The following is a 20053-nucleotide window of genomic DNA, read 5'->3' as shown; positions in this document are numbered from 1 at the left end:
CTTGTGCACTTATCTATCTCTCATACCACGTGACTTCCGGTACATCTCATACATATTCATTATCATGACAAACCCCACATAGTGCAAATCAATGCCCAAATACCTCACTCACTCTACTTTCGTTTGACAGCCCGAATTGGAGAAGGGGAAACGATAAATTAAAGAAAGTTGGGAGGGGGGGGAAGAGAAAGGAGAGGCAAGCCTTGAATTTGGCGTCCAGATAGAAAGGAGACAAAATATCGTCATGAATTGCAAGAGTGGAAATACAGCCTGGAAACAGCAACCCAAGAATACGGATGTGCCATACATCAACACGACAGACACATCCACACCGTCTCCACCCTCCTGCTCAAAGGCATCAGGCTGGCGCTGGCCCAGGACCCGGGGAGGAGAACAAACCTTCCTCTATCACAGGCCGGCCGCCATGTGAGCGCCACCCGTTGCCAGGGAAACCACACCGTCCTGACCCCGTATGAAGGGAGGCCGTTCCCACCGCGCGACCTTCCCTCCGAGCCGTTCAAACGCCTCCAAACCCCCGTCCCGGAACGGGCAGCGCGCATGCCCGAGACCTTGGGCCGAAACCGCGCGAGACTTCCATCCCTTTCCCCCCACCTACTTGTGCGGAGCTCTCGTCCAATCACCCGCTCCGGACCAGGATTGAGTGGAGAGGAGAAAGCCGGCCTAAGGCCAGTTTGCGTTCGCTTGAGTTTGACACCGGAATTGAATTCAAACCATTATCAATTAGTGGGAACCGGTGAGAAATGGGCGGCGCGGAAAGGCCGGCATTCCGAACATTTATTTAGATGCGTGTTCGCGTTGGCACGTGAAAATACAAACTCTCTCTCTTCGAACCGCGTGAGGAGTGAGGACCCCCCCCCACCATCCCCACCCGACCATCAGGTCTGGCGTGACGCAGGAGAGGAGACAACCTTCACGGTAACATGGTGGCTGAGCTCCTTGACGAGATGTGGAGCCAATGAGGGTAGGAACAGAGCAGGTAGGAAGCCAGGCAACTTTTTCTTTTTCTCTTTGGCTTGGCTTCGCGGACAAAGATTTATGGAGGGGGTAAATGTCCACGTCAACTGCAGGCTCGTTTGTGGCTGACAAGTCCGATGCGGGACAGGCAGACACGGTTGCAGTGGTTGCAGGGGAAAATTGGTTGGTTGGGGTTGGGTGTTGGGTTTTTCCTCCTTTGCCTTTTGTCAGTGAGGTGGGCTCTGCGGTCTTCTTCAAAGGAGGTTTCTGCCCGCCAAACTGTGAGGCGCCAAGATGCACGGTTTGAGGCGTTATCAGCCCACTGGCGGTGGTCAATGTGGCAGGCACCAAGAGATTTCTTTAGGCAGTCCTTGTACCTTTTCTTTGGTGCACCTCTGTCACGGTGGCCAGTGGAGAGCTCGCCATATAACACGATCTTGGGAAGGCGATGGTCCTCCATTCTGGAGACGTGACCCACCCAGCGCAGCTGGATCTTCAGCAGCGTGGACTCGATGCTGTCGACCTCTGCCATCTCGAATACTTCGACGTTAGGGATGAAAGCGCTCCAATGAATGTTGAGGATGGAGCGGAGACAACGCTGGTGGAAGCGTTCTAGGAGCCGTAGGTGATGCCTGTAGAGGACCCATGATTCGGAGCCGAACAGGAGTGTGGGTATGACAACGGCTCTGTATACGCTTATCTTTGTGAGGTAATCTGGACGGAATTCCACCGGGTGTGATAGTTCAACAATGTTGGGGAAACACCGCAGGTCAAACGATGTACCTTACATAGCAAAGCTGAACATTCATCACAACGTCTCGGGCTTGAGCCCAAAACGTTGGTGACGGGGAACTTTACCTCCTCTCCATTGACCGGCCGAGTTTCTCCAGCGTTGTGATTTTACTTCGATCCCCAATGGGTTTTGTGTTTTACTTGGGGTTCTCATCTCTTTCACCTTGAGCGAGGCTGCTGCGGTGAGCGGGGAGGCACTTTTATCCAAATAGTGTTTATTTCAAGAGAAGCAGCTGCTCAAAGTGGATGCAACATGACACTTGGTATTAACACGGTAAATCCAAATTGCGCATGTTGAAATATCAGAAATAAAAATTGGATTTTTGTGCCGTTTTGCCATCCAAGATCTTGATAAGATGGGGAGAAGTGCAGAGAAGATGTGCTAGGATGTTCTCTGGACTTCAAGAACTGAGTTACAGGGAAAGGTTAAACAGGTTGGGATTTACCCCCCCCCCCCCCTCCCGGAGTGTAGAAGAGTAAAGGGAGATTTAATAGAGGTATTTAAAATTATGAGGGGGATATATTGAGTAAACGTTGGTAGGATTATTCCACTGAGGATAGGTGAGATGCAAACCAAAGGACATGGGTTAAGGTTGAGGGGAACATTAGGGGTAACTTCTTCACACAGAGAGTGGTGTGAGTGTAAAGGTTCCATTATTGTCACGTAATAGCCCAGAGGACTCTAAAACTCAGCAGCAATAGTAATTCACCAAGGCAATGATTACTTAAACAACAAGTCACTTTTAATTTTCTTTCAATGTAATAACACGATCAATCTTTATCTTGTTACTATTAACTTAACCTCAGTTAATCCCCCTTCTAATTCTAAGACCACATGTATGTAATGGGTGTGGAAGTTCAGAAAGGTTCTTTGATTCACAGACCAATCTCATTCCTCCAAGTACACTGATTGCAGGCAATTCTTGCACTGTGCACAGAATTTAACATTTATGAAGGTCGCCAGGCTTTGGTGCTTGAAAGGTAAATGGTTACTGCTCAGGAAGGTTCTTGTTGGCTTTCGGAGAAACTGATCCCTTTTAATCAGCTACAGAGTTATTTTTGTTTCCCTATTTTAAATGAAACATTAGGCAGTCAATCCTCTTGAATGGACCTCAAGGGCTTTGACCAGGCTGAACTAAGCACTTACAATTCTTCTAACAAATGGGGTTTTTCCACAAGCTTGTCAGGTTCCAGTCCCAGCTGCTGCTGAACTGTAAAACTGCAGAACTGATCTCTCTCTCTCTCTCTCTCTCTCTCTCTCTCTCACACAGAGAAAAGTCTGTTTGACTCCTTCTCTGCTTGCAAAAAATCCACATGACAGTCTTGGAACAAGCTGCACTCTAGACAACCTGCAGCTCCGGATCTAATCCTCTGAGTTCTTTCATCTGTTGCTTTACAAAACAACAATCCATTAGTGAAGTCCCTTGGGCACACTTCAAAGCTTTTGCAAAGGTCCTTGGAGCTGCCCTGTCTTGCTTGAGCAGAGCTCCAGTATTTTAAATGAGATCTGTTTTGGAGTGTTTGTATGTGACCTACACTAAAGTATCTGCCCTTGTCTGTTTCGGATTGAAATATTTGGAGTTTTGGGGTCTTAAACTTTTGGAGTTTTTGTGATTTATTAGTTAATTGATTTTTCCAAGTTAATTTAAAGCTTGTGTGTGTGGAAAAACTAGCAATTGATGTTGATATATTTTTGTTACACCTATCATCTGTGGTGCTGCAGAGAACAAGAAAAGAGGAACTGCTGGTCATTACTAAGGAATTAAAACTGGGTGAAGTCAAGCATTGGATGAAGAAAATACAAATACAGAGGACTGTAATGAAATATATAGGTGAGGGAAACTTTGCTGAGAAACAATTTTCTGGAGGATAGATCTTATGAATTGGAGAAATTGAGGGTGGAAGAAGAAAGAAAGATAGGAGTTTGAATTATAGAAACAAAATTGAGGCAGAGGAAGCTGAAAAACAGGAAATGTGAGGGAGAGGAAACTGAAGAATAGAGAGAGGAGGATGAAAGTCTAAAAGTATAACTTGGAACAAATTGAAAGACAGATTGTTTGAATTAGAGAAGTTAAAAATTGCAATGGAGGGAGTTAAGAAAATTGAGGCTATAAACTCCTGGAGAGATATTTTTGGCTAGTAGAGCGGTAAGTCTAGTTCCTCTTTTCGATGAGAGAGAAAGAGAGAGATACATATTTTCAGCCTTTTGAAAAGTTTGCTGATAGCTCAAGATGGCCAAAAGAAAAATGGCCTGTTATGCAAGCTCTTGCATGTCAGATGAGTTTTCAGTACTTTATGTGCCATTGATCATATGAAGAAGCTTCATCAACCCTCTTCTAAATACCATGTATTTTGTGTACATAGATGCATAAACTTTTTGAATATTTGTTTTCTCTTGTGTTGATAATATAATTAGATCAAACATTAACCATATTAAGTCAAGCCGTTTATTGTCATCTGACTGCATAAGTACAACCTGACGAAACAGTGTTCTCCTGTCCTCAGTATAAAACATGTAGACACATAACCAGACATAACAAACATACAAACAATGCATATGCAGGACGTATTCATGTGTGCAAATAAATAAATATTGTGTCGTCAATATAAGAATCTCAGCTTGTTGGTGTAAGCAGTTTCTTTAGTCGTTCAGCATTCTCACTGCCTATGGAAAGAATTATATCTTCAATTGTGATTTTTCTATCTTGCAGCTACATGTGAAAGAAAAACTTCAGATGAAAAGAAAATGAGTGGGGGTCTCGCACCAAGCAAAAGCACAGTTTATGTATCAAATTTGCCATTTTCTCTGACAAATAGTGATCTGCACAAGGTAAATCTTGTTTTCACTGCTGAATTGATGTGTGCGGAAGTATGTTTTTGTATGCGAACAGTATTCTTCTCTTCAAGAATACTGAAATAATTGTTTTTAATGAATTATGAATTGTGTGGCTGGAAATTCGACTGGTGTTTTTGGTTGAAGCTTACTATCAATCTAATCAGATTATTTTATGAGCAGTCCAGCTGGACATATCATGCATAGTACAAGACACAGAACAGTGAGATCAGATGTTACAGAGTGAAGGCGATATAATTTGCTATTTTATGGTTCATTCAAGAGTCTAATGGATGCTGCCTGATCCACTAAGTTCTTCCAGAATTTTATTTCTCCAGTTTTCCAACATCTTCAGTTTTTTTTTTACATGTACAATGATTCCCACACAAGATACTGTGTCCATCCAGTCAAAACCTGACCAATCTTGTCTTTTCCTTGAAATGTCCCTTGAAAGGGTACACTTTTTAACATATTATTCTTAATTTTATTAACAATTATATATTTAATTATTTCTGTATTTTAGGTTATTGTTTGATTTTTTTTTAACTCTGAAATGCAACAGAAGTGTTTTGATGCATATGCAAAACACCTTTCAAGATAAGAATTTTATTTCACAATGTTTCCCCATAATGTAAACCCCCTGTATTTAGGACAAAATTGAGCTTGAGGGATGTGAATTTTCATCTCTGGTTTGTAAAAATGACCTGCTTATTTTGTAAATTCTTGATAGGGAAAGAATCTATGTACTACTTCTGAGGTTGAATATATTATTACAAATGTGCTTTGACATTTGATTCAGCACTTCATTTAGAATTTGTGTACCAGCTGTGGGAGTGAAAGTCAAGAGCACTTCACCTTTATGGTCATTGATGCTCTTTGCATAAACAACCAGGTTAAAGTTACAAAAGTCACTGGACTGCTTGGTGGATTTCACCATGAGAATGAGAATGAAAGACATAACTTGGTCAAGTTTTTTTCTGTTATTGATTCTCATGTCAAGATTGATCATGGAAGCTGACATGATGGATATTCTGCTATTTTCCCAGCAAATATCCTGAAGTGTTTCAACATTGGAACTATAAAAGGAAATAGGACTAGGAACAGGCCATTAAATCCTTTAGCTCTGCTACAACATTCAACATGTTCATGGCTGATCATCCACTTCAGTTGCCTGTTATGTCTTCACTCCTTGTGCTTTGTTCCCTTGGCATTAACAATTATCATTACTCCTCTTAAAATAAATTTATTGATTTGGTCTCTGTTGGCTTTTATGGTTGAAGTCTCTAGGTTTATCACCTTCTGAGTGAAGAAATTTCTCTGCTCTTGGTTCCAAATGGCATCTACCGTATCCTGAGACATTGACTTCAGCTTATGAACTCTTCAATCATCAGAATATCCTTCTGGTATTTTGTCAGTTTGGTCCAACAGTATTTCACAGGTGTCTGCAAGATCCCTGTTGACCTTCTCTCTCCTGCCATTAACTCTGCTCTTACCTACATCTCTATTTCCTGCTCATCTGCTTGGCCCCCTCTGCACCACGGCACAATAAGGATAGGATTGTCCTTATCCTCATCTTCCACCCCACAAACCTCCACATCGAACAATTTATCTTCTGCAGTTTCTGCCATCTACAACACTAGACACGTCTTTCCCTCTCTGCTTTCTGGAAGGACCACTCCCTCTGGAGCTTACTCATTCCTTCCCACTAATTTCCCCCTCAGTACTTACCCCTGTATCCACAAAATTGCTTCTCTTAACCCACACCACTTCCCTCACCACCATTTGGGGTGCCAAGCAACATTTGTGAATCTGCAGGGATCATCTGCTGCATCAAGTGCTTCCATCAGGGCCTCTACATCAGAGAGAATGGGCTCAGACTGGGAGATTGCTTCATTGAGCACCTTTTCTCTGTCTGCTGCAATAACAAAGTTCTCCCAGTAGCCAGCCTTTTTAATGCCACACACGATTCTAACACCATGTCTATGCTTGACATCATGTACTGTCAAACTGAGGCTACTCGCAAACTGGAGTAATAACACTGGATATCCTTTCTGAGCTCTCTCCAGTTTCTTCAGTATCCATTAAACCTCTCCTTTGAGTCTTTCTCTTTCCCTACCACTTTGTCTCCTTTCCTCCTCTATCCACCGCCACCCTCTCCCCATCACCTCAGCTTTTTTCCTCTCCTACTCTCCCATCATCATCCTCTGTTAGCCTGTACTCCTTCCCCTGCCCCTTCTTTCCCCACTTTTTTTACGTAGGCGCCTGCCTACTTTTTGCTCATACTTTGACCAGAGAGTCGGTTCCTGAAACATTGGTTACCCTTGCTGTATTGACTGATGTGCTAAGATTCTCCAGCACTTTTGTATGTTACTGTACAAGATACCTTCTCTTTTTTTCTTTGCTCAAGAGAACATAAACCCAGCTAGTCAATTTCTCCTTGTATGTCAGTTCCAGAATCATACTTTATACTACTTCCATGACAAGAACATCTTACCTTGGGTAAAGAGATTAAAACTACACATACATCTCCAGATGAGATATCACCAAGCCCCTGTACAACTACAGAAGATATCCTTATTTGTGTAGTGAAATTCTCTTGAAGTGAAGGCCAATGTACCTTCTTAATTGCTTGTTGCAAATAATGCTTGCAGTTGCAGGAATATAAGGCACCCAGATTTTAATACACCTTCCCATTTCCTAATCTTGCTATTCAGATAAGAACTTGCCTTTCTGTATTTAGGACCAAAGTGGGTAACCTCTTCTATCCATCTTAAATTGTATCTGTCATGAGGTTGCCCTTCTTGACTCAATCAAATTGAAGCCTCTTTACATCACATCACAGCTCCCATTTCTGCCTCCCTTCTCCCAGCTTTGTGTTGACAGCAAACAAGAAGTATTTATATTTAGCTCACTCATCTAAATTATTGATGTACTTTGTGAATAGCTTTGGATCAACTACTGATCCTTGAGCTATCTCCCTGGTCACTTGGTACCAGTTGACATTACTTTCCATTATATCTCAGTACTGCAAATTGTTTTCTATATATGACTGTGAACATTAGGGATAACTTCCTAAACTGCTCAGAAGAACCCTTGTAAGTATAATGTGACAAATAAGTTTGAAACTGAGAGCAGAGAGATCTTGTAATGATTAAGTACAATCTGCTGGAGGAACTCAGGTCAAGCAGCATCAGTTGGAGAAAAAAGAATGGTCAATTTTTTGAGCCAAAATCCTTATTGAGTGGGGATATGTAAAAGAGAAGCCAATGCAAAAAGGTCCTCTTCACACTGGCTTCTCTTTGATGCATCTCCAATCTTAAAGAAGGGGTTTGGCTCAAAACTTGAACATTTGTTTGACCCAGAATTCCTTCAGATTGTGATTAACTTCAATTCCAGCATCTGCGGTTTCCTTTGTGGTTCCAGATCCTTCAATGGTTCTGGAGGAGTTTACAGTTTGGTTAATGCAAGGAGTTTAAGAACCTAACAGCTGTTTGGGGGAGGGAGGATAGTCCAGTGGGACAAAGCTGTTCTTAATGCTTAAAGTTACAGACATCTAGCTTCTGTACCTTGAAATATTTTCATAAAACAGGAGGTTGGTGCCCGTGATGGAATTGGCTAGGTTTGCCCTTTTCTGTAGCCTTTTGCGTTCCTCGGTGTGCAAGTTTCCAAACTATGCTGTGATGGAACCAGCCAGTATTTTCCACAATCCAACTGTTGAAGTTTGATGGCATTCAATTTTTTAATTTAGATATACAGCCCAGTAAATGGCCCTTCTGGCCCATGAACCTGTACTGCCCAAATAGCCCAATTAACCTACAACTCCCATATGTTTTGAAGTATGGGAGGAAACTGGAAGACACACGGGACCAGGGAGAATGTACAAACTCCTCTCAGACAGTGCTGGCTTTGTACCCGGCTACTGGTGCTGTAATAGCATGGTGCTAACCAGTATGCTAACATGCCGAATCTCCTCGACTTTTCACCAGAATCATTTGTGTGCTGCCTTTACAGTTGCCTCATTGTGCTGGCTAAAGGAGAGATTTTCCATTGTACAGGACCCAAGAACTTGAAGGAACTTTTTTCTGCTGCTTTCTCTTCAATGAAGATAAGTACGTGGTCCTACTGCTTCCAGTTCCTGAAGTCCACAATCAGCTCCTGTGAGCAGCATACAAGTGAGTGCCTCAACGGCTGAGAGACCCAACAGGCTCTGAGCGACTTGTGATTAGGGAACTCACACAGATTGCAGGCTGCTGGAGACTGCCTCATGAAAACCAAGTATCTGAGCTGGAATTCAAGATGGTGCTGAGGGCAAGAAGGGCTCCCAAAGGGCCTCAAGCACTGAAGACTTGATTCCTGATCATGTCGGAGGTTTGGATCTGGAGCAGGTGTCTATGTAGTGGCAGGAGCGCTAGTGCCAAATCCCTGGACACTCAGTGACTCTGAAGGAATTTTTTTTATTCTTTCTCTTATTATAATGGGGGCTGGGCAAAAATAATGGCGACTCTTTGTCTGCCTTACAGCGGGCAGAAGGCAATTTCATGTAATATTATTTGTTCTGTACTATTACATGACAATAAAGGAATCTTGTCCTGGTACTACCCAACCAAATTTTCAGTCTCCAGCCGGGAAATGAGACTGAAATAGATGAATTTCTAGATCTTGTGGAACTGGTGAAACTGAATGATAACGATAGACAAGAAATGGATTTAAATTTCACTTGGGAGGAAATTTAGAAAACATTAGGAACTCTTCAAGCTAATAAAGCACCAGACAAAAATGGATTTCCTCTTGAGTTTTACGAAGAATTTAAGGATTTGTTAATGATGTAATAGAGCGAGCAATAGAAACAGACGTTATTGGACTCTTGCTCAATGGCAATAATTACTGTGTTCCCAAAAAGGAATAGGGATCCACTTAAAACTTCTTCCTATCGACCAATATCTTTATTAAACACAGATTATAAAATAATAGCAAAATCTCTGGCAAACAAGACCTACAATAATGGAAGGACCTGCCTCTATCAAAATGAAGATAATGCCAATAATTCAATATTTGATACCAATACAGTTACCAAAAAAAAGGTTTTTAAGACAATAAATAATTTAGTCAGACAATTCCTATGGAATAATAAAGTACCAAGAACAGCATTAGAAAAATTGACATGGGATCATAAACTGGGGGGGGGGGGGGCTGTGACTCCCAGATTTTGAAAAATATTGCTTGGCTTCACAATTAAGATTTTTGGCATCTTCTTTGATACAAACCCACCAAAATGGTTGCATATGGGATTACAGGGAATGGATGAAACACTGATTAAAGATTTTATTTATAAATGGAATTTAAAATTTATTAGGAAAAAAGACTTCAAACCATATATTAATTTGAATGGTAACAATTTGGCAGGATATTAATGATAATATAGGAAGGAAAACTGGAATTTAGTTAAGATAGTTATGTAATAACCTGATGCTTCCTTTGATAATGGGAAATAGGATTTTAAATATATGGCTACAGAAGGGGATTGACCATATTGCGGACTGCTACAAAAATGGTGTCTTGATGTCATTTGAACAAATGAAGCAAACCTATGGAATTCCAAATGGTACTTTCCTTTATTATCTGCAATTAAGGGCTTTTCTAAGAAAAAAACTGGGGAAATGACACAACTCCTCTGGGAGTAAGTGAATTGGAACACAATTACGGATGGGTAATATGCCCAAATTTATTACCCAAATATATTATGCCCTACAAATGGAAGGAAAAAAGCCTGGATTAAATAGATCAAGAGAAAGATGGGAAGCAGATCTGGCAAGAAATCTACCAGAACAATCTTGGTCTGAATGGTGCAAAGATGGGGTAACCTCGATTATTATGCATGGTATAGCTTGGTGCAATACAACTTTTTGCACAAAGACTACACAAATCAAAACCAGAAATATCAGATGCTTTTGTAGGATCATGTATGAAAGTTGATTCTTTCTGGCAAGAAACATCAGAAGTCTTAACAAGGATTACTGGAGTTAACTTTCCAGGTAACCTGTTATTGGGAAATTTTATAGATATTAGCAATAACCTCACAGAATTTCAAATAGCTTTTATTAAGATTGCATTAGTGGTGGCAGTTTCATGGAAGTCAGATACACCGATTGCTCTGGCACGATGGATATCAGAAATGGACAGTTGTATACCTATGGAAAAATCACATATAATATAAGAAACAAATATGATACATTCCTCAAGATCTGGCAACCATACTTGAATTATGTTGGTGCACAAGTACAATAATGCTGCTGTAAATTCATGATCTTCCCTCGATTTTGTATCTTTTTTAATAGAATGTAGATTGTAAGCTCTGATGGTAGACGGAAAGACACAATATTCATCTATTTTTTGTGTTAAAGAGAAGGGCATGGGGGGGTGAAACGAGAAGGTTTATTGTTTGAAGATTTTGTTTTATTTGACTAAAGTTTGGTTAAGTTAATGTTTAAATAGCATTTTTTATATTAATATAGATATTTATGAAAAAATTGTATTTTTAAGAAAAGCATTTTATGTGTAAGCTGTAAGCAGACTATTTTATGTATGTAAAAGATGTATATTATATATATTTGAAAACCAAAAAAAATTTAAAAATTTATTTTTCCCATGGCAGTAGATTATGCAATCATGGCAAAAAGCAGAGCTAAATCCAAAGTTATCCTAGCCTGATGACCATGCACATCTCATTTCTTTCTGGTGGGTAATCACTTGGCAGTTTATTTATCACATTATACCTGGTTCAAGGAGAAGGGTTCTTCTAATGGTTTATCTCTAACATTCATACAGCTGTGTAAAATAAAGAGTATAGGATTGCAATGAAAAGAAAGTTTAATTTTCACCAATCAGGGGAAGCACTGTTGAGGGGTTCATTCAGATATGATTGGTTGTGAGGAAGAAATCATCTTTAAGCCTGTCAGTGTGCATGTTCACACCCTTGAGCCTTCCTGATGGGAGAAGAGAATTTGTTTGGTGTGTAAGAATATGTTAGGGCGGCACAGTTAGTGTAGGGCTGAGTGCAAGGCTATTACAGCACCGATGACCCAAGTTTAACTCTGACGCTGTCTCAAAGGAGTTGTTATGTTCTCCCCATGTCTGTGAGGGTTTCCTCCTGGTGCTCCAGTTTCCTCCCATCATTCAAGACGTATGGGATTGTTGGTTAATTAGAGTATTTGGGCATCACAGGCTCGTGTAACCATATTTGTCTACATTTAAAATATATTGGTTGCTTTTCCTAGATAGGGAGAAATAGGTGGAGCATTCTTGAGTTGGTGAACCAATTCTGAGCAGACCTTGTGAAATTGTTGAGTTATTCAAGTGGTTTTTATTATCAAAATTATTTTGAATTTATGTGGCTTAACATAAAAGTTTTAAAAATGGAGTTGGAACCTTAATTTGATATCTTGAATAAGAACAAGCTAAAAGCCTAAAAGGGAGAGGAGTTGCTCATTGTTCTCTCTGGTTTTTCTTCTTGTGGTGAATTGAAGTATACAGTTGCACCCCAATTTCCATAAAAATGCTGTGTTCATAGTTGCCAAGGTAACAAAATATAGAATTGATTGTTTCACTTGTTCCAGTCAATTGTTCTTAAACATTTGCTTTGAATTCATCACAAGCTTTATTCTTCTTTGGCTTGGCTTCGCGGACGAAGATTTATGGAGGGGGTAAAAAGTCCACGTCAGCTGCAGGCTCGTTTGTGGCTGACCAGTCCGATGCGGGACAGGCAGACACGATTGCAGCGGTTGCAAGGGAAAATTGGTTGGTTGGGGTTGGGTGTTGGGTTTTTCCTCCTTTGCCTTTTGTCAGTGAGGTGGGCTCTGCGGTCTTCTTCAAAGGAGGCTGCTGCCCGCCAAACTGTGAGGCGCCAAGATGCACGGTTTGAGGCGTTATCAGCCCACTGGCGGTGGTCAATGTGGCAGGCACCAAGAGATTTCTTTAGGCAGTCCTTGTACCTTTTCTTTGGTGCACCTCTGTCACGGTGGCCAGTGGAGAGCTCGCCATATAATACGATCTTGGGAAGGTGATGGTCCTCCATTCTGGAGACGTGACCCATCCAGCGCAGCTGGATCTTCAGCAGCGTGGACTCGATGCTGTCGACCTCTGCCATCTCGAGTACCTCGACGTTAGGGGTGTGAGCGCTCCAATGGATGTTGAGGATGGAGCGGAGACAACGCTGGTGGAAGCGTTCTAGGAGCCGTAGGTGGTGCCGGTAGAGGACCCATGATTCGGAGCCGAACAGGAGTGTGGGTATGACAACGGCTCTGTATACGCTTATCTTTGTGAGGTTTTTCAGTTGGTTGTTTTTCCAGACTCTTTTGTGTAGTCTTCCAAAGGCGCTATTTGCCTTGGCGAGTCTGTTGTCTATCTCATTGTCGATCCTTGCATCTGATGAAATGGTGCAGCCGAGATAGGTAAACTGGTTGACCGTTTTGAGTTTTGTGTGCCCGATGGAGATGTGGGGGGGCTGGTAGTCATGGTGGGGAGCTGGCTGATGGAGGACCTCAGTTTTCTTCAGGCTGACTTCCAGGCCAAACATTTTGGCAGTTTCCGCAAAGCAGGACGTCAAGCGCTGAAGAGCTGGCTCTGAATGGGCAACTAAAGCGGCATCATCTGCAAAGAGTAGCTTTATTATTATGTCAATATGTGTACAACTTTAATGTTCTGTGTATATCCAGTTTTAATTAATGAGTCTTTTCATTTCAGATTTTTTCCAAGTATGGCACAGTTGTAAAGTAAGTAAAACCATTTTTGATCAATTTCTTATTGAGAAAATTTGAGTGTTCCTATCAAAACATAGCAGGTCACGCAGCATCCATAGGATATTCATAAGAAATAGCTTTCAGTCTTGGGGAAAAGAATTCTGTAATTTTAGCCTCCATTGACCTATAAGGCTGAGTTCCAATGATTCATGAATCTGAGGAACAAGATTTCTCCAGATCTCCAACTAAAATGAGTGACCCCTTATTTAGAAACCATGTTTCCCTTTGATTCCCCTGTGAAGGGAAACATTCTGTTGTATTTCTTTTGCTTTAACTTTCATCTGAATTATTGCTTCATTTGGTTGGCAGTTTGGGACTTGCACAGTGGCAAAGCAAGAGATGAAAGGGCAGATGGAGCATGTGCTGTGTGGCAAGGGAAACTGCTTTAAGAAAGAGAGGACCAGGTGTCAGAGTGGACAGTCCCTTCAAAATGAGGATAGTGCAACAAGTAGAACTGTTAGCTATAGTAACCCAATTCTGACTTCTAATGCTATCTGTTTGAATTTACACATTCTGTTTGGGACCATATGGATTTGCTCTTGGTGCTCTGGTTTCTGGTGGAGTCTGTGGGCCCGAGGACTAATTGCCCTATTTTATTCATCTGACTAATGCTGGAAGGACAGGAAGGGGAAGACATGCAATGAGGGATTTCTTTTGGAGGTAACTTGAAATTATGAAGGATAATACAGTGAAAGTAAATGGTAGAGGGGCAGAAGAAGATGATAAGGGAAACCCTATCCTTGATCTGGGTGGAAGGAGATGGTTTAAAAGAAAAAAGCAGATTCAAATACAGATTCCAGATTTATTGTCAGAGTACACACATGACAGACATCACATACAACCTTGAGATTCTTTTTCCTGCAGGCATTGCAAAAAAACTACACAATGTATGCATGTAATCAACTGTTCAATACAAGGTGGGGGGGGGGGGAGGAAAAAACAAACAATTCCTTAAATAAGTCCCTGATTGAGTTTGTTATTGAGGTGTTTGATGGTGGAGGGGTAGCAACTGTTCCTGAACTTGGTAGTGTGAGTCTTGTGGCACCTATACTGTATAGAGTATGTGCTGGATGTTGTGAATCCTTGATGATTGCTGCTGCTCTCTGATGGTAATGTTCCCCGTAGACATTCTTGATGGTGGGGAGGGTTTTGCCTGTGATGTCCTAGGTTGTGTCCACTATCTTTTGCAGGCTTTACGCTTGTTGGTTATTAATGTCCCAGACCAGTCTATGGTGCAGCTGGTCAGCACACTTTGTACCATACATCTAGAAATTTGCCAGGGTTTCCAAAGTCCTACCAAACCTCCGCAACTCCTGAGGAAGTAGAGATGCTGACGTGCTTTTTTCGCGATGCCATTAGTGAGTTGGGAACCAGTAAAGACCCTCTGAGATGATGACTCCCAAAAACTTAAATCTATTCACCCTCTCCACCTCTAATTTCCCCCAATGATCACTGGATTGTACACCTCTGGTTTTCACTTCCTGAAGTCAACAATCAGCTCCTTAGTTTTGGTGACATTGAATGCAAAGTTAGTGTTGGTGCATCATTTGGCCAAGTTTTCAATCTCCCTTCTGAATGCTGACTCATTGTTCCTTTTATATGACCCACTACCATGGTATTGTCAGCGAATTTTGAAAATGGTGTTGTTGTCATACTGAGCCACACAGTCATGAGTGTAAAGCAAATAGAGCAGGGGGCTAAGAACATTGGCCTGTACTAATGGAGATTGTGGAGGAGATGTTCTTACCAGTCCTCAATGATTGTGGTCTATAGATGAGGAATTCAAGGATCCAGTTACACAATGGGTTATTGAGTCCTCGTCATGAGGTGTTAAATGCCAAGCTGTAGTCAATAAAGAACATCATGATACTGTATATGTATCTTTGCTGTCTAGTTGTTCCAGAGCTTTGTGTAGAGCCAGTGAGATGGCATCCGCTGTAGATTTATTGCTACAAATTGGAATGGATCCATGTCGTTGCTCAGACGGGAGTTGATGTTCTTCAGCACCATCCTTTCAAAACACTTCTTGATTTGGGATATAAAGTCATTGCAATTGAAAGCCAAGACAAAATGAAAACCCATTAAATCATCTCAGTACAAGTATGGAAAGTCGTCATCAGAGCATATACTGCAGCAACAGAGAAGCTGTGAGAAATGAATGGAGCTCTTAAAGGGTGCAGGATATAGTTAAGGTAGCTGTGAGAGACAGTGAGCTTGTTATGAATATTGATGGCTAATCTGTGCTATGAAATGAAGGAAAAAGTGAGAAATATGAATGTGAGGACAGAATAGAAATTGGTAGGATGGGTAAAGACATTTCCAAGTTCTGTATTAGTGCATGGAGGAGCACTAATATAGTTATCAATGTGGTACTGGGAGAGTGAAGAAAGAGGTAGAACAAAAGTATCCCAAGAAAATTACATGAATGAATAACCATCTTGGAGATGAATCATGTTCAATGATGCCATCAAGATTTCATTAGAGATACGAGAGCTGTCTGAGAGCTATAATTCAGCTTCTGCGAGGTAGAAGTCTGGAAACCTGACAGCTATTTGGTGATAATATTGAATTTATCAATTCCAGGTCTTCCTTTATTTCCGATCTCTAGATGTGACTACTTTTTTTGTCTCCAGCTGCTAATTTTGAAAGTAATTAAGACACCGATGACTGTAGTCGACACATGTCACAGACTTTCTCGCTTTTAACATACTTATTACCTTGTCATATTTTCCATTTCTGATTAAGGGGCTTTAACTGGAATTATTGATTATTTCCGTCATCACTGATACTGCCTCACCTGCTGAGTGCTTACAGTTTTTGTTTTAGATTCCCAGCATATCTAATTGTTTGTTCCAAAACATCTCCGATCAATTGGCTTTCATTAAAATTTAGACAAATTGGAATTCAAATATGGTTGGAGAAAAGGGTAGGGTCGAGGAAACAATGTCTGCATGGAGGGTGACAATGAAATTGAACGACAGAAGTGATGATGGTGCCGGCTGAGAGAGGCTTGTTAATTTGCAACTGATCTGTGTGGATCTGTGACAAGATGAATGACATTGCAGCAAAAAAGAAACAATGCTGGCACTGTGACAACAAAAAAGCTGGATACATTCAGCACCATAGGCAGCATCTGACAAAAGAAAGATGACAAGTAACATTATATATTGATGACCTTGCAAGCTCTGATGCAAATTAAGTCTTCGTAACAGCATCAGCAAATCTCCTGAGGTATAGGGAATGCTTAGACAATACCACCAACAGTACATTAAGAACTCTGCAACTGCTGATGTTGCAATTGATGGTACAAGAAAGAGATAAGTAATGGTGAGAGATTTTAAGTTTCCCTCCATAAAAACAACTGATGACATTTTGTATCACCCTGATGACATTTTGTATCACCCTGATGACATTTTGTATCACCCTGATGACATTTTGTATCACCCTGATGACATTTTGTATCACCCTGATGACATTTTGTATCACCCTGATGACATTTTGTATCACCCTGATGACATTTTGTATCACCCTGATGATTGAAAAGTTGGATTGAGTTTTTCTTGTCTTTTTGTAGACAGGACACACTTAGACAATTTTCTCCATTGGTTTAATGCCAGCTGATATGGAAGAGCTTATCTATAGACAGCTGGATCAAGAGCAAATCTTCACTGACACATGTTCCTTTAACATTTTCAATACTCTCAGCCATTCCAGTCTCATGTTCTGAATCAGATTGTCCAAAGACTAGCTTCTCGAATGGAGGGGACCTTAAAAGGAAGTTAAAATTAATTATTGACTTTTGACTGGAAATGATTGAAAATATTTCAGCTTAATAATGTCCTCATTAAGAAGAGGATTAGATCTAGCACCTCATGTTAATTGTTTGATTGTCCATCACCATTTATGAATGGAACTAATGGGACTTGAGATCAATGACCCAATGAGTTGATTAGCTCTCTGCATGTCGTCCTACATGGCAGCTTCGACAGGGCGTCCGTCACTACTGTTCACAGGAAGCCCTTCTGCATTCATTCAATAATAATTGGTCTTCTGGGTTCATTTCGTTATCTTCTTTTCTTTGGCTTGGCTTCGTGGACGAAGATTTATGGAGGGGTAATGTCCATGTCAGCTGCAGGCTCGTTTGTGGCTGACAAGTCAGATGCGGGACAGGCAGACACGGTTGCAGCGGTTGCAAGGGAAAATTGTTTGGTTGGGGTTGGGTGTTGGGTTTTTTCCTCCTTTGTCTTTTGTCAGTGAGGTGGGCTCTGCGGTCTTCTTCAAAGGAGGTTGCTGCCCGCCGAACTGTGAGGCGCCAAGATGCACGGTTTGAGGCGATATCAGCCCACTGACGGTGGTCAATGTGGCAGGCACCAAGAGCTTTCTTTAGGCAGTCCTTGTACCTCTTCTTTGGTGCACCTCTGTCACGGTGGCCAGTGGAGAGCTCGCCATATAACACGATCTTGGGAAGGCGATGGTCCTCCATTCTGGAGACGTGACCTACCCAGCGCAGTTGGATCTTCAGCAGCGTGGATTCGATGCTGTCGGCCTCTGCCATCTCGAGTACTTCGATGTTAGGGATGAAGTCGCTCCAATGAATGTTGAGGATGGAGCAGAAACAACGCTGGTGGAAGTGTTTTAGGAGCCGTAGGTGATGCCGGTGGAGGACCCATGATTCAGAGCCGAACAGGAGTGTGAGTATGACAACAGCTCTGTATACGCTAATCTTTGTGAGGTTTTTCAGTTGGTTGTTTTTCCAGACTCTTGTGTAGTCTTCCAAAGGTGCTATTTGCCTTGCCGAGTCTGTCGTCTATCTCGTTGTCGATCCTTGCATCCGATGAAATGGTGCAGCCGAGGTAGGTAAACTAGTTGACCGTTTTGAGTTTTGTGTGCCCAGTGGAGATGTGGGGGGGCTGGTAGTCATGGTGGGGAGCTGGCTGATGGAGGACCTCAGTTTTCTTCAGACTGACTTCCAGGCCAAACATTTTGGCAGTTTCCGCAAAACAGGACGTCAAGCGCTGAAGAGCTGGCTCTGGATGGGCAACTAAAGTGGCATCGTCTGCAAAGAGTAGTGTCTTGGTGTGTGCTTGCAGGCGCCTCAGATTGAAGAGACTGCCATCCGTGCGGTACCAGATGTAAACTGCGTCTTCATTGTTGAGGTCTTTCATGGCTTGTTTCAGCATCATGCTGAAGGAGATTGAAAAGAGGGTTGGTGCGAGAACGCAGCCTTGCTTCACGCCATTGTTAATGGAGAAGGGTTCAGAGAGCTCATTGCTGTATCTGACCCGACCTTGTTGGTTTTCATGCTGTTGGATAACCATGTTGAGGAACTTTGGGGGGCATCCGAGGCGCTCTAGTATTTGCCAAAGCCCTTTCCTGCTCACGGTGTCGAAGGCTTTGGTGAGGTTAACAAAGGTGATGTAGAATCCTTTGTTTTGTTTTCTGCACTTTTCTTGGAGCTGTCTGAGGGCAAAGATCATGTCAGTAGTTCCTCTGTTTGTGCGAAAGCCGCACTGTGATTCTGGGAGAACATTTTCGGCGACACTAGGTATTATTCTATTTAGGAGAATCCGAGCGAAGATTTTGCCTGCAATGGAGAGCAGCGTGATTCCCCTGTAGTTTGAGCAGTCTGATTTCTAGCCTTTGTTTTTGTACAGGGTAATGATGATGGCATCACGAAGGTCCTGAGGCAGCTTTCCTTGGTCCCAGCAGAGCTTGAAAAACTCATGCCCTTTGGCATGCAGAGTTTTGCCGCCAGCCTTCCAGACCTCTGGGGGGGATTCAGTCCATACCTGCTGCTTTGCCACTTTTCAGTTGTTCAGTTGCCTTATATGTCTCTTCCTGGGTGAGGACCTCATCCAGCTCTAGCCTTAAGGGCTGTTGAGGGAGCTGGAGCAGGGTGGATTCTTGGACTGAGCGGTTGGCACTGAAAAGAGATTGGAAGTGTTCTGACCATTGGTTGAGGATGGAGATCTTGTCGCTGAGGAGGACTTTGCCATCTGAGCTGCGCAGTGGGCTTTGGACTTGGGGTGAGGGGCTGTACACAGCCTTTAGAGCCTCGTAAAAACCCCTGAAGTCGCCAATGTCCGCGCTTAGCTGGGTTCGTTTGGCGAGGCTAGTCCACCAATCATTTTGGATCTCCCGGAGTTTGCGCTGAAGATGGCTGCATGCGCGACGGAAGGCTCGTTTCTTCTCTAGCCAGGACGGCTTTGCAAGGTGAGCCTGGTGGGCATCTCGCTTCTTTGCCAGCAGCTCCTGGATTTCCTGGCTGTTTTCGTCGAATCAGTCCTTGTTTTTCCTGGAGGAGAAGCCCAGTACCTCTTCAGTGGATTGCAGAATGGTAGTCTTCAGCTGATCCCAGAGGGTTTCAGGGGACGAGTCCGTGAGGCGGATTGCATCCTCGAGCTTTGCTTGGAGGTTTGCCTGGAAGTTTCCTCTCGCTTCGTCTGACTGCAAGTTTCCAACATTGAACCTCTTTCTGGGGGCTTTACTGTTCCTGGACTTTGGCTTGAAGTGAAGGTTGAGCTTGCAGCGAACCAGCCGGTAGTCAGTGTGGCATTCCGCGCTGGGCATGACCCTGGTGTGGAGCACAATTCGTTTGTCTCTTTCTCGCACCAGGACGTAGTCCAGGAGGTGCCAGTGTTTAGATCGGGGATGCATC

At 42.4% G+C, this 20053-nt stretch overlaps 2 protein-coding genes across 11 annotated transcripts in view; one reads left to right on the top strand and one right to left on the bottom strand.

The window, feature by feature from the left end:
- pphln1 (periphilin 1) overlaps positions 1-639 on the bottom strand; it is a 141678-nt gene extending 141039 nt beyond the window's left edge. For 2 of the 4 annotated variants that reach the window (XM_069903303.1, XM_069903307.1), the window contains exon 1: positions 400-569. The gene's annotated coding sequence lies outside the window, so the exon portion shown is untranslated. Of the gene's footprint in view, positions 1-307; positions 331-399; positions 570-616 lie in introns of those variants that run through there. The other 2 variants (XM_069903306.1, XM_069903305.1) reach the window with 2 other exon arrangements.
- The window catches only part of zcrb1 (zinc finger CCHC-type and RNA binding motif 1), a 64125-nt gene continuing 44530 nt past the window's right edge, over positions 459-20053 (top strand). Inside the window, exons 1-4 of one of the 7 annotated variants that reach the window (XM_069903316.1) lie at positions 885-997; positions 3491-3599; positions 4479-4597; positions 13340-13368. In XM_069903316.1, the coding sequence (XP_069759417.1) occupies positions 977-997; positions 3491-3599; positions 4479-4597; positions 13340-13368 (278 nt within the window). In that variant the 5' untranslated portion in view covers positions 885-976. Of the gene's footprint in view, positions 998-3490; positions 3600-4478; positions 4598-13339; positions 13369-20053 lie in introns of all 7 variants that reach the window. The other 6 variants (XM_069903311.1, XM_069903315.1, XM_069903309.1 and 3 more) reach the window with 6 other exon arrangements.

This window comes from Narcine bancroftii, chromosome 11 (genome assembly GCF_036971445.1).
Source record: "Narcine bancroftii isolate sNarBan1 chromosome 11, sNarBan1.hap1, whole genome shotgun sequence".
NCBI lineage: Eukaryota > Metazoa > Chordata > Chondrichthyes > Torpediniformes > Narcinidae > Narcine > Narcine bancroftii.
Note: the sequence above shows the minus strand (reverse complement) of the source record. Positions and strands in the feature narration are given on the sequence as shown.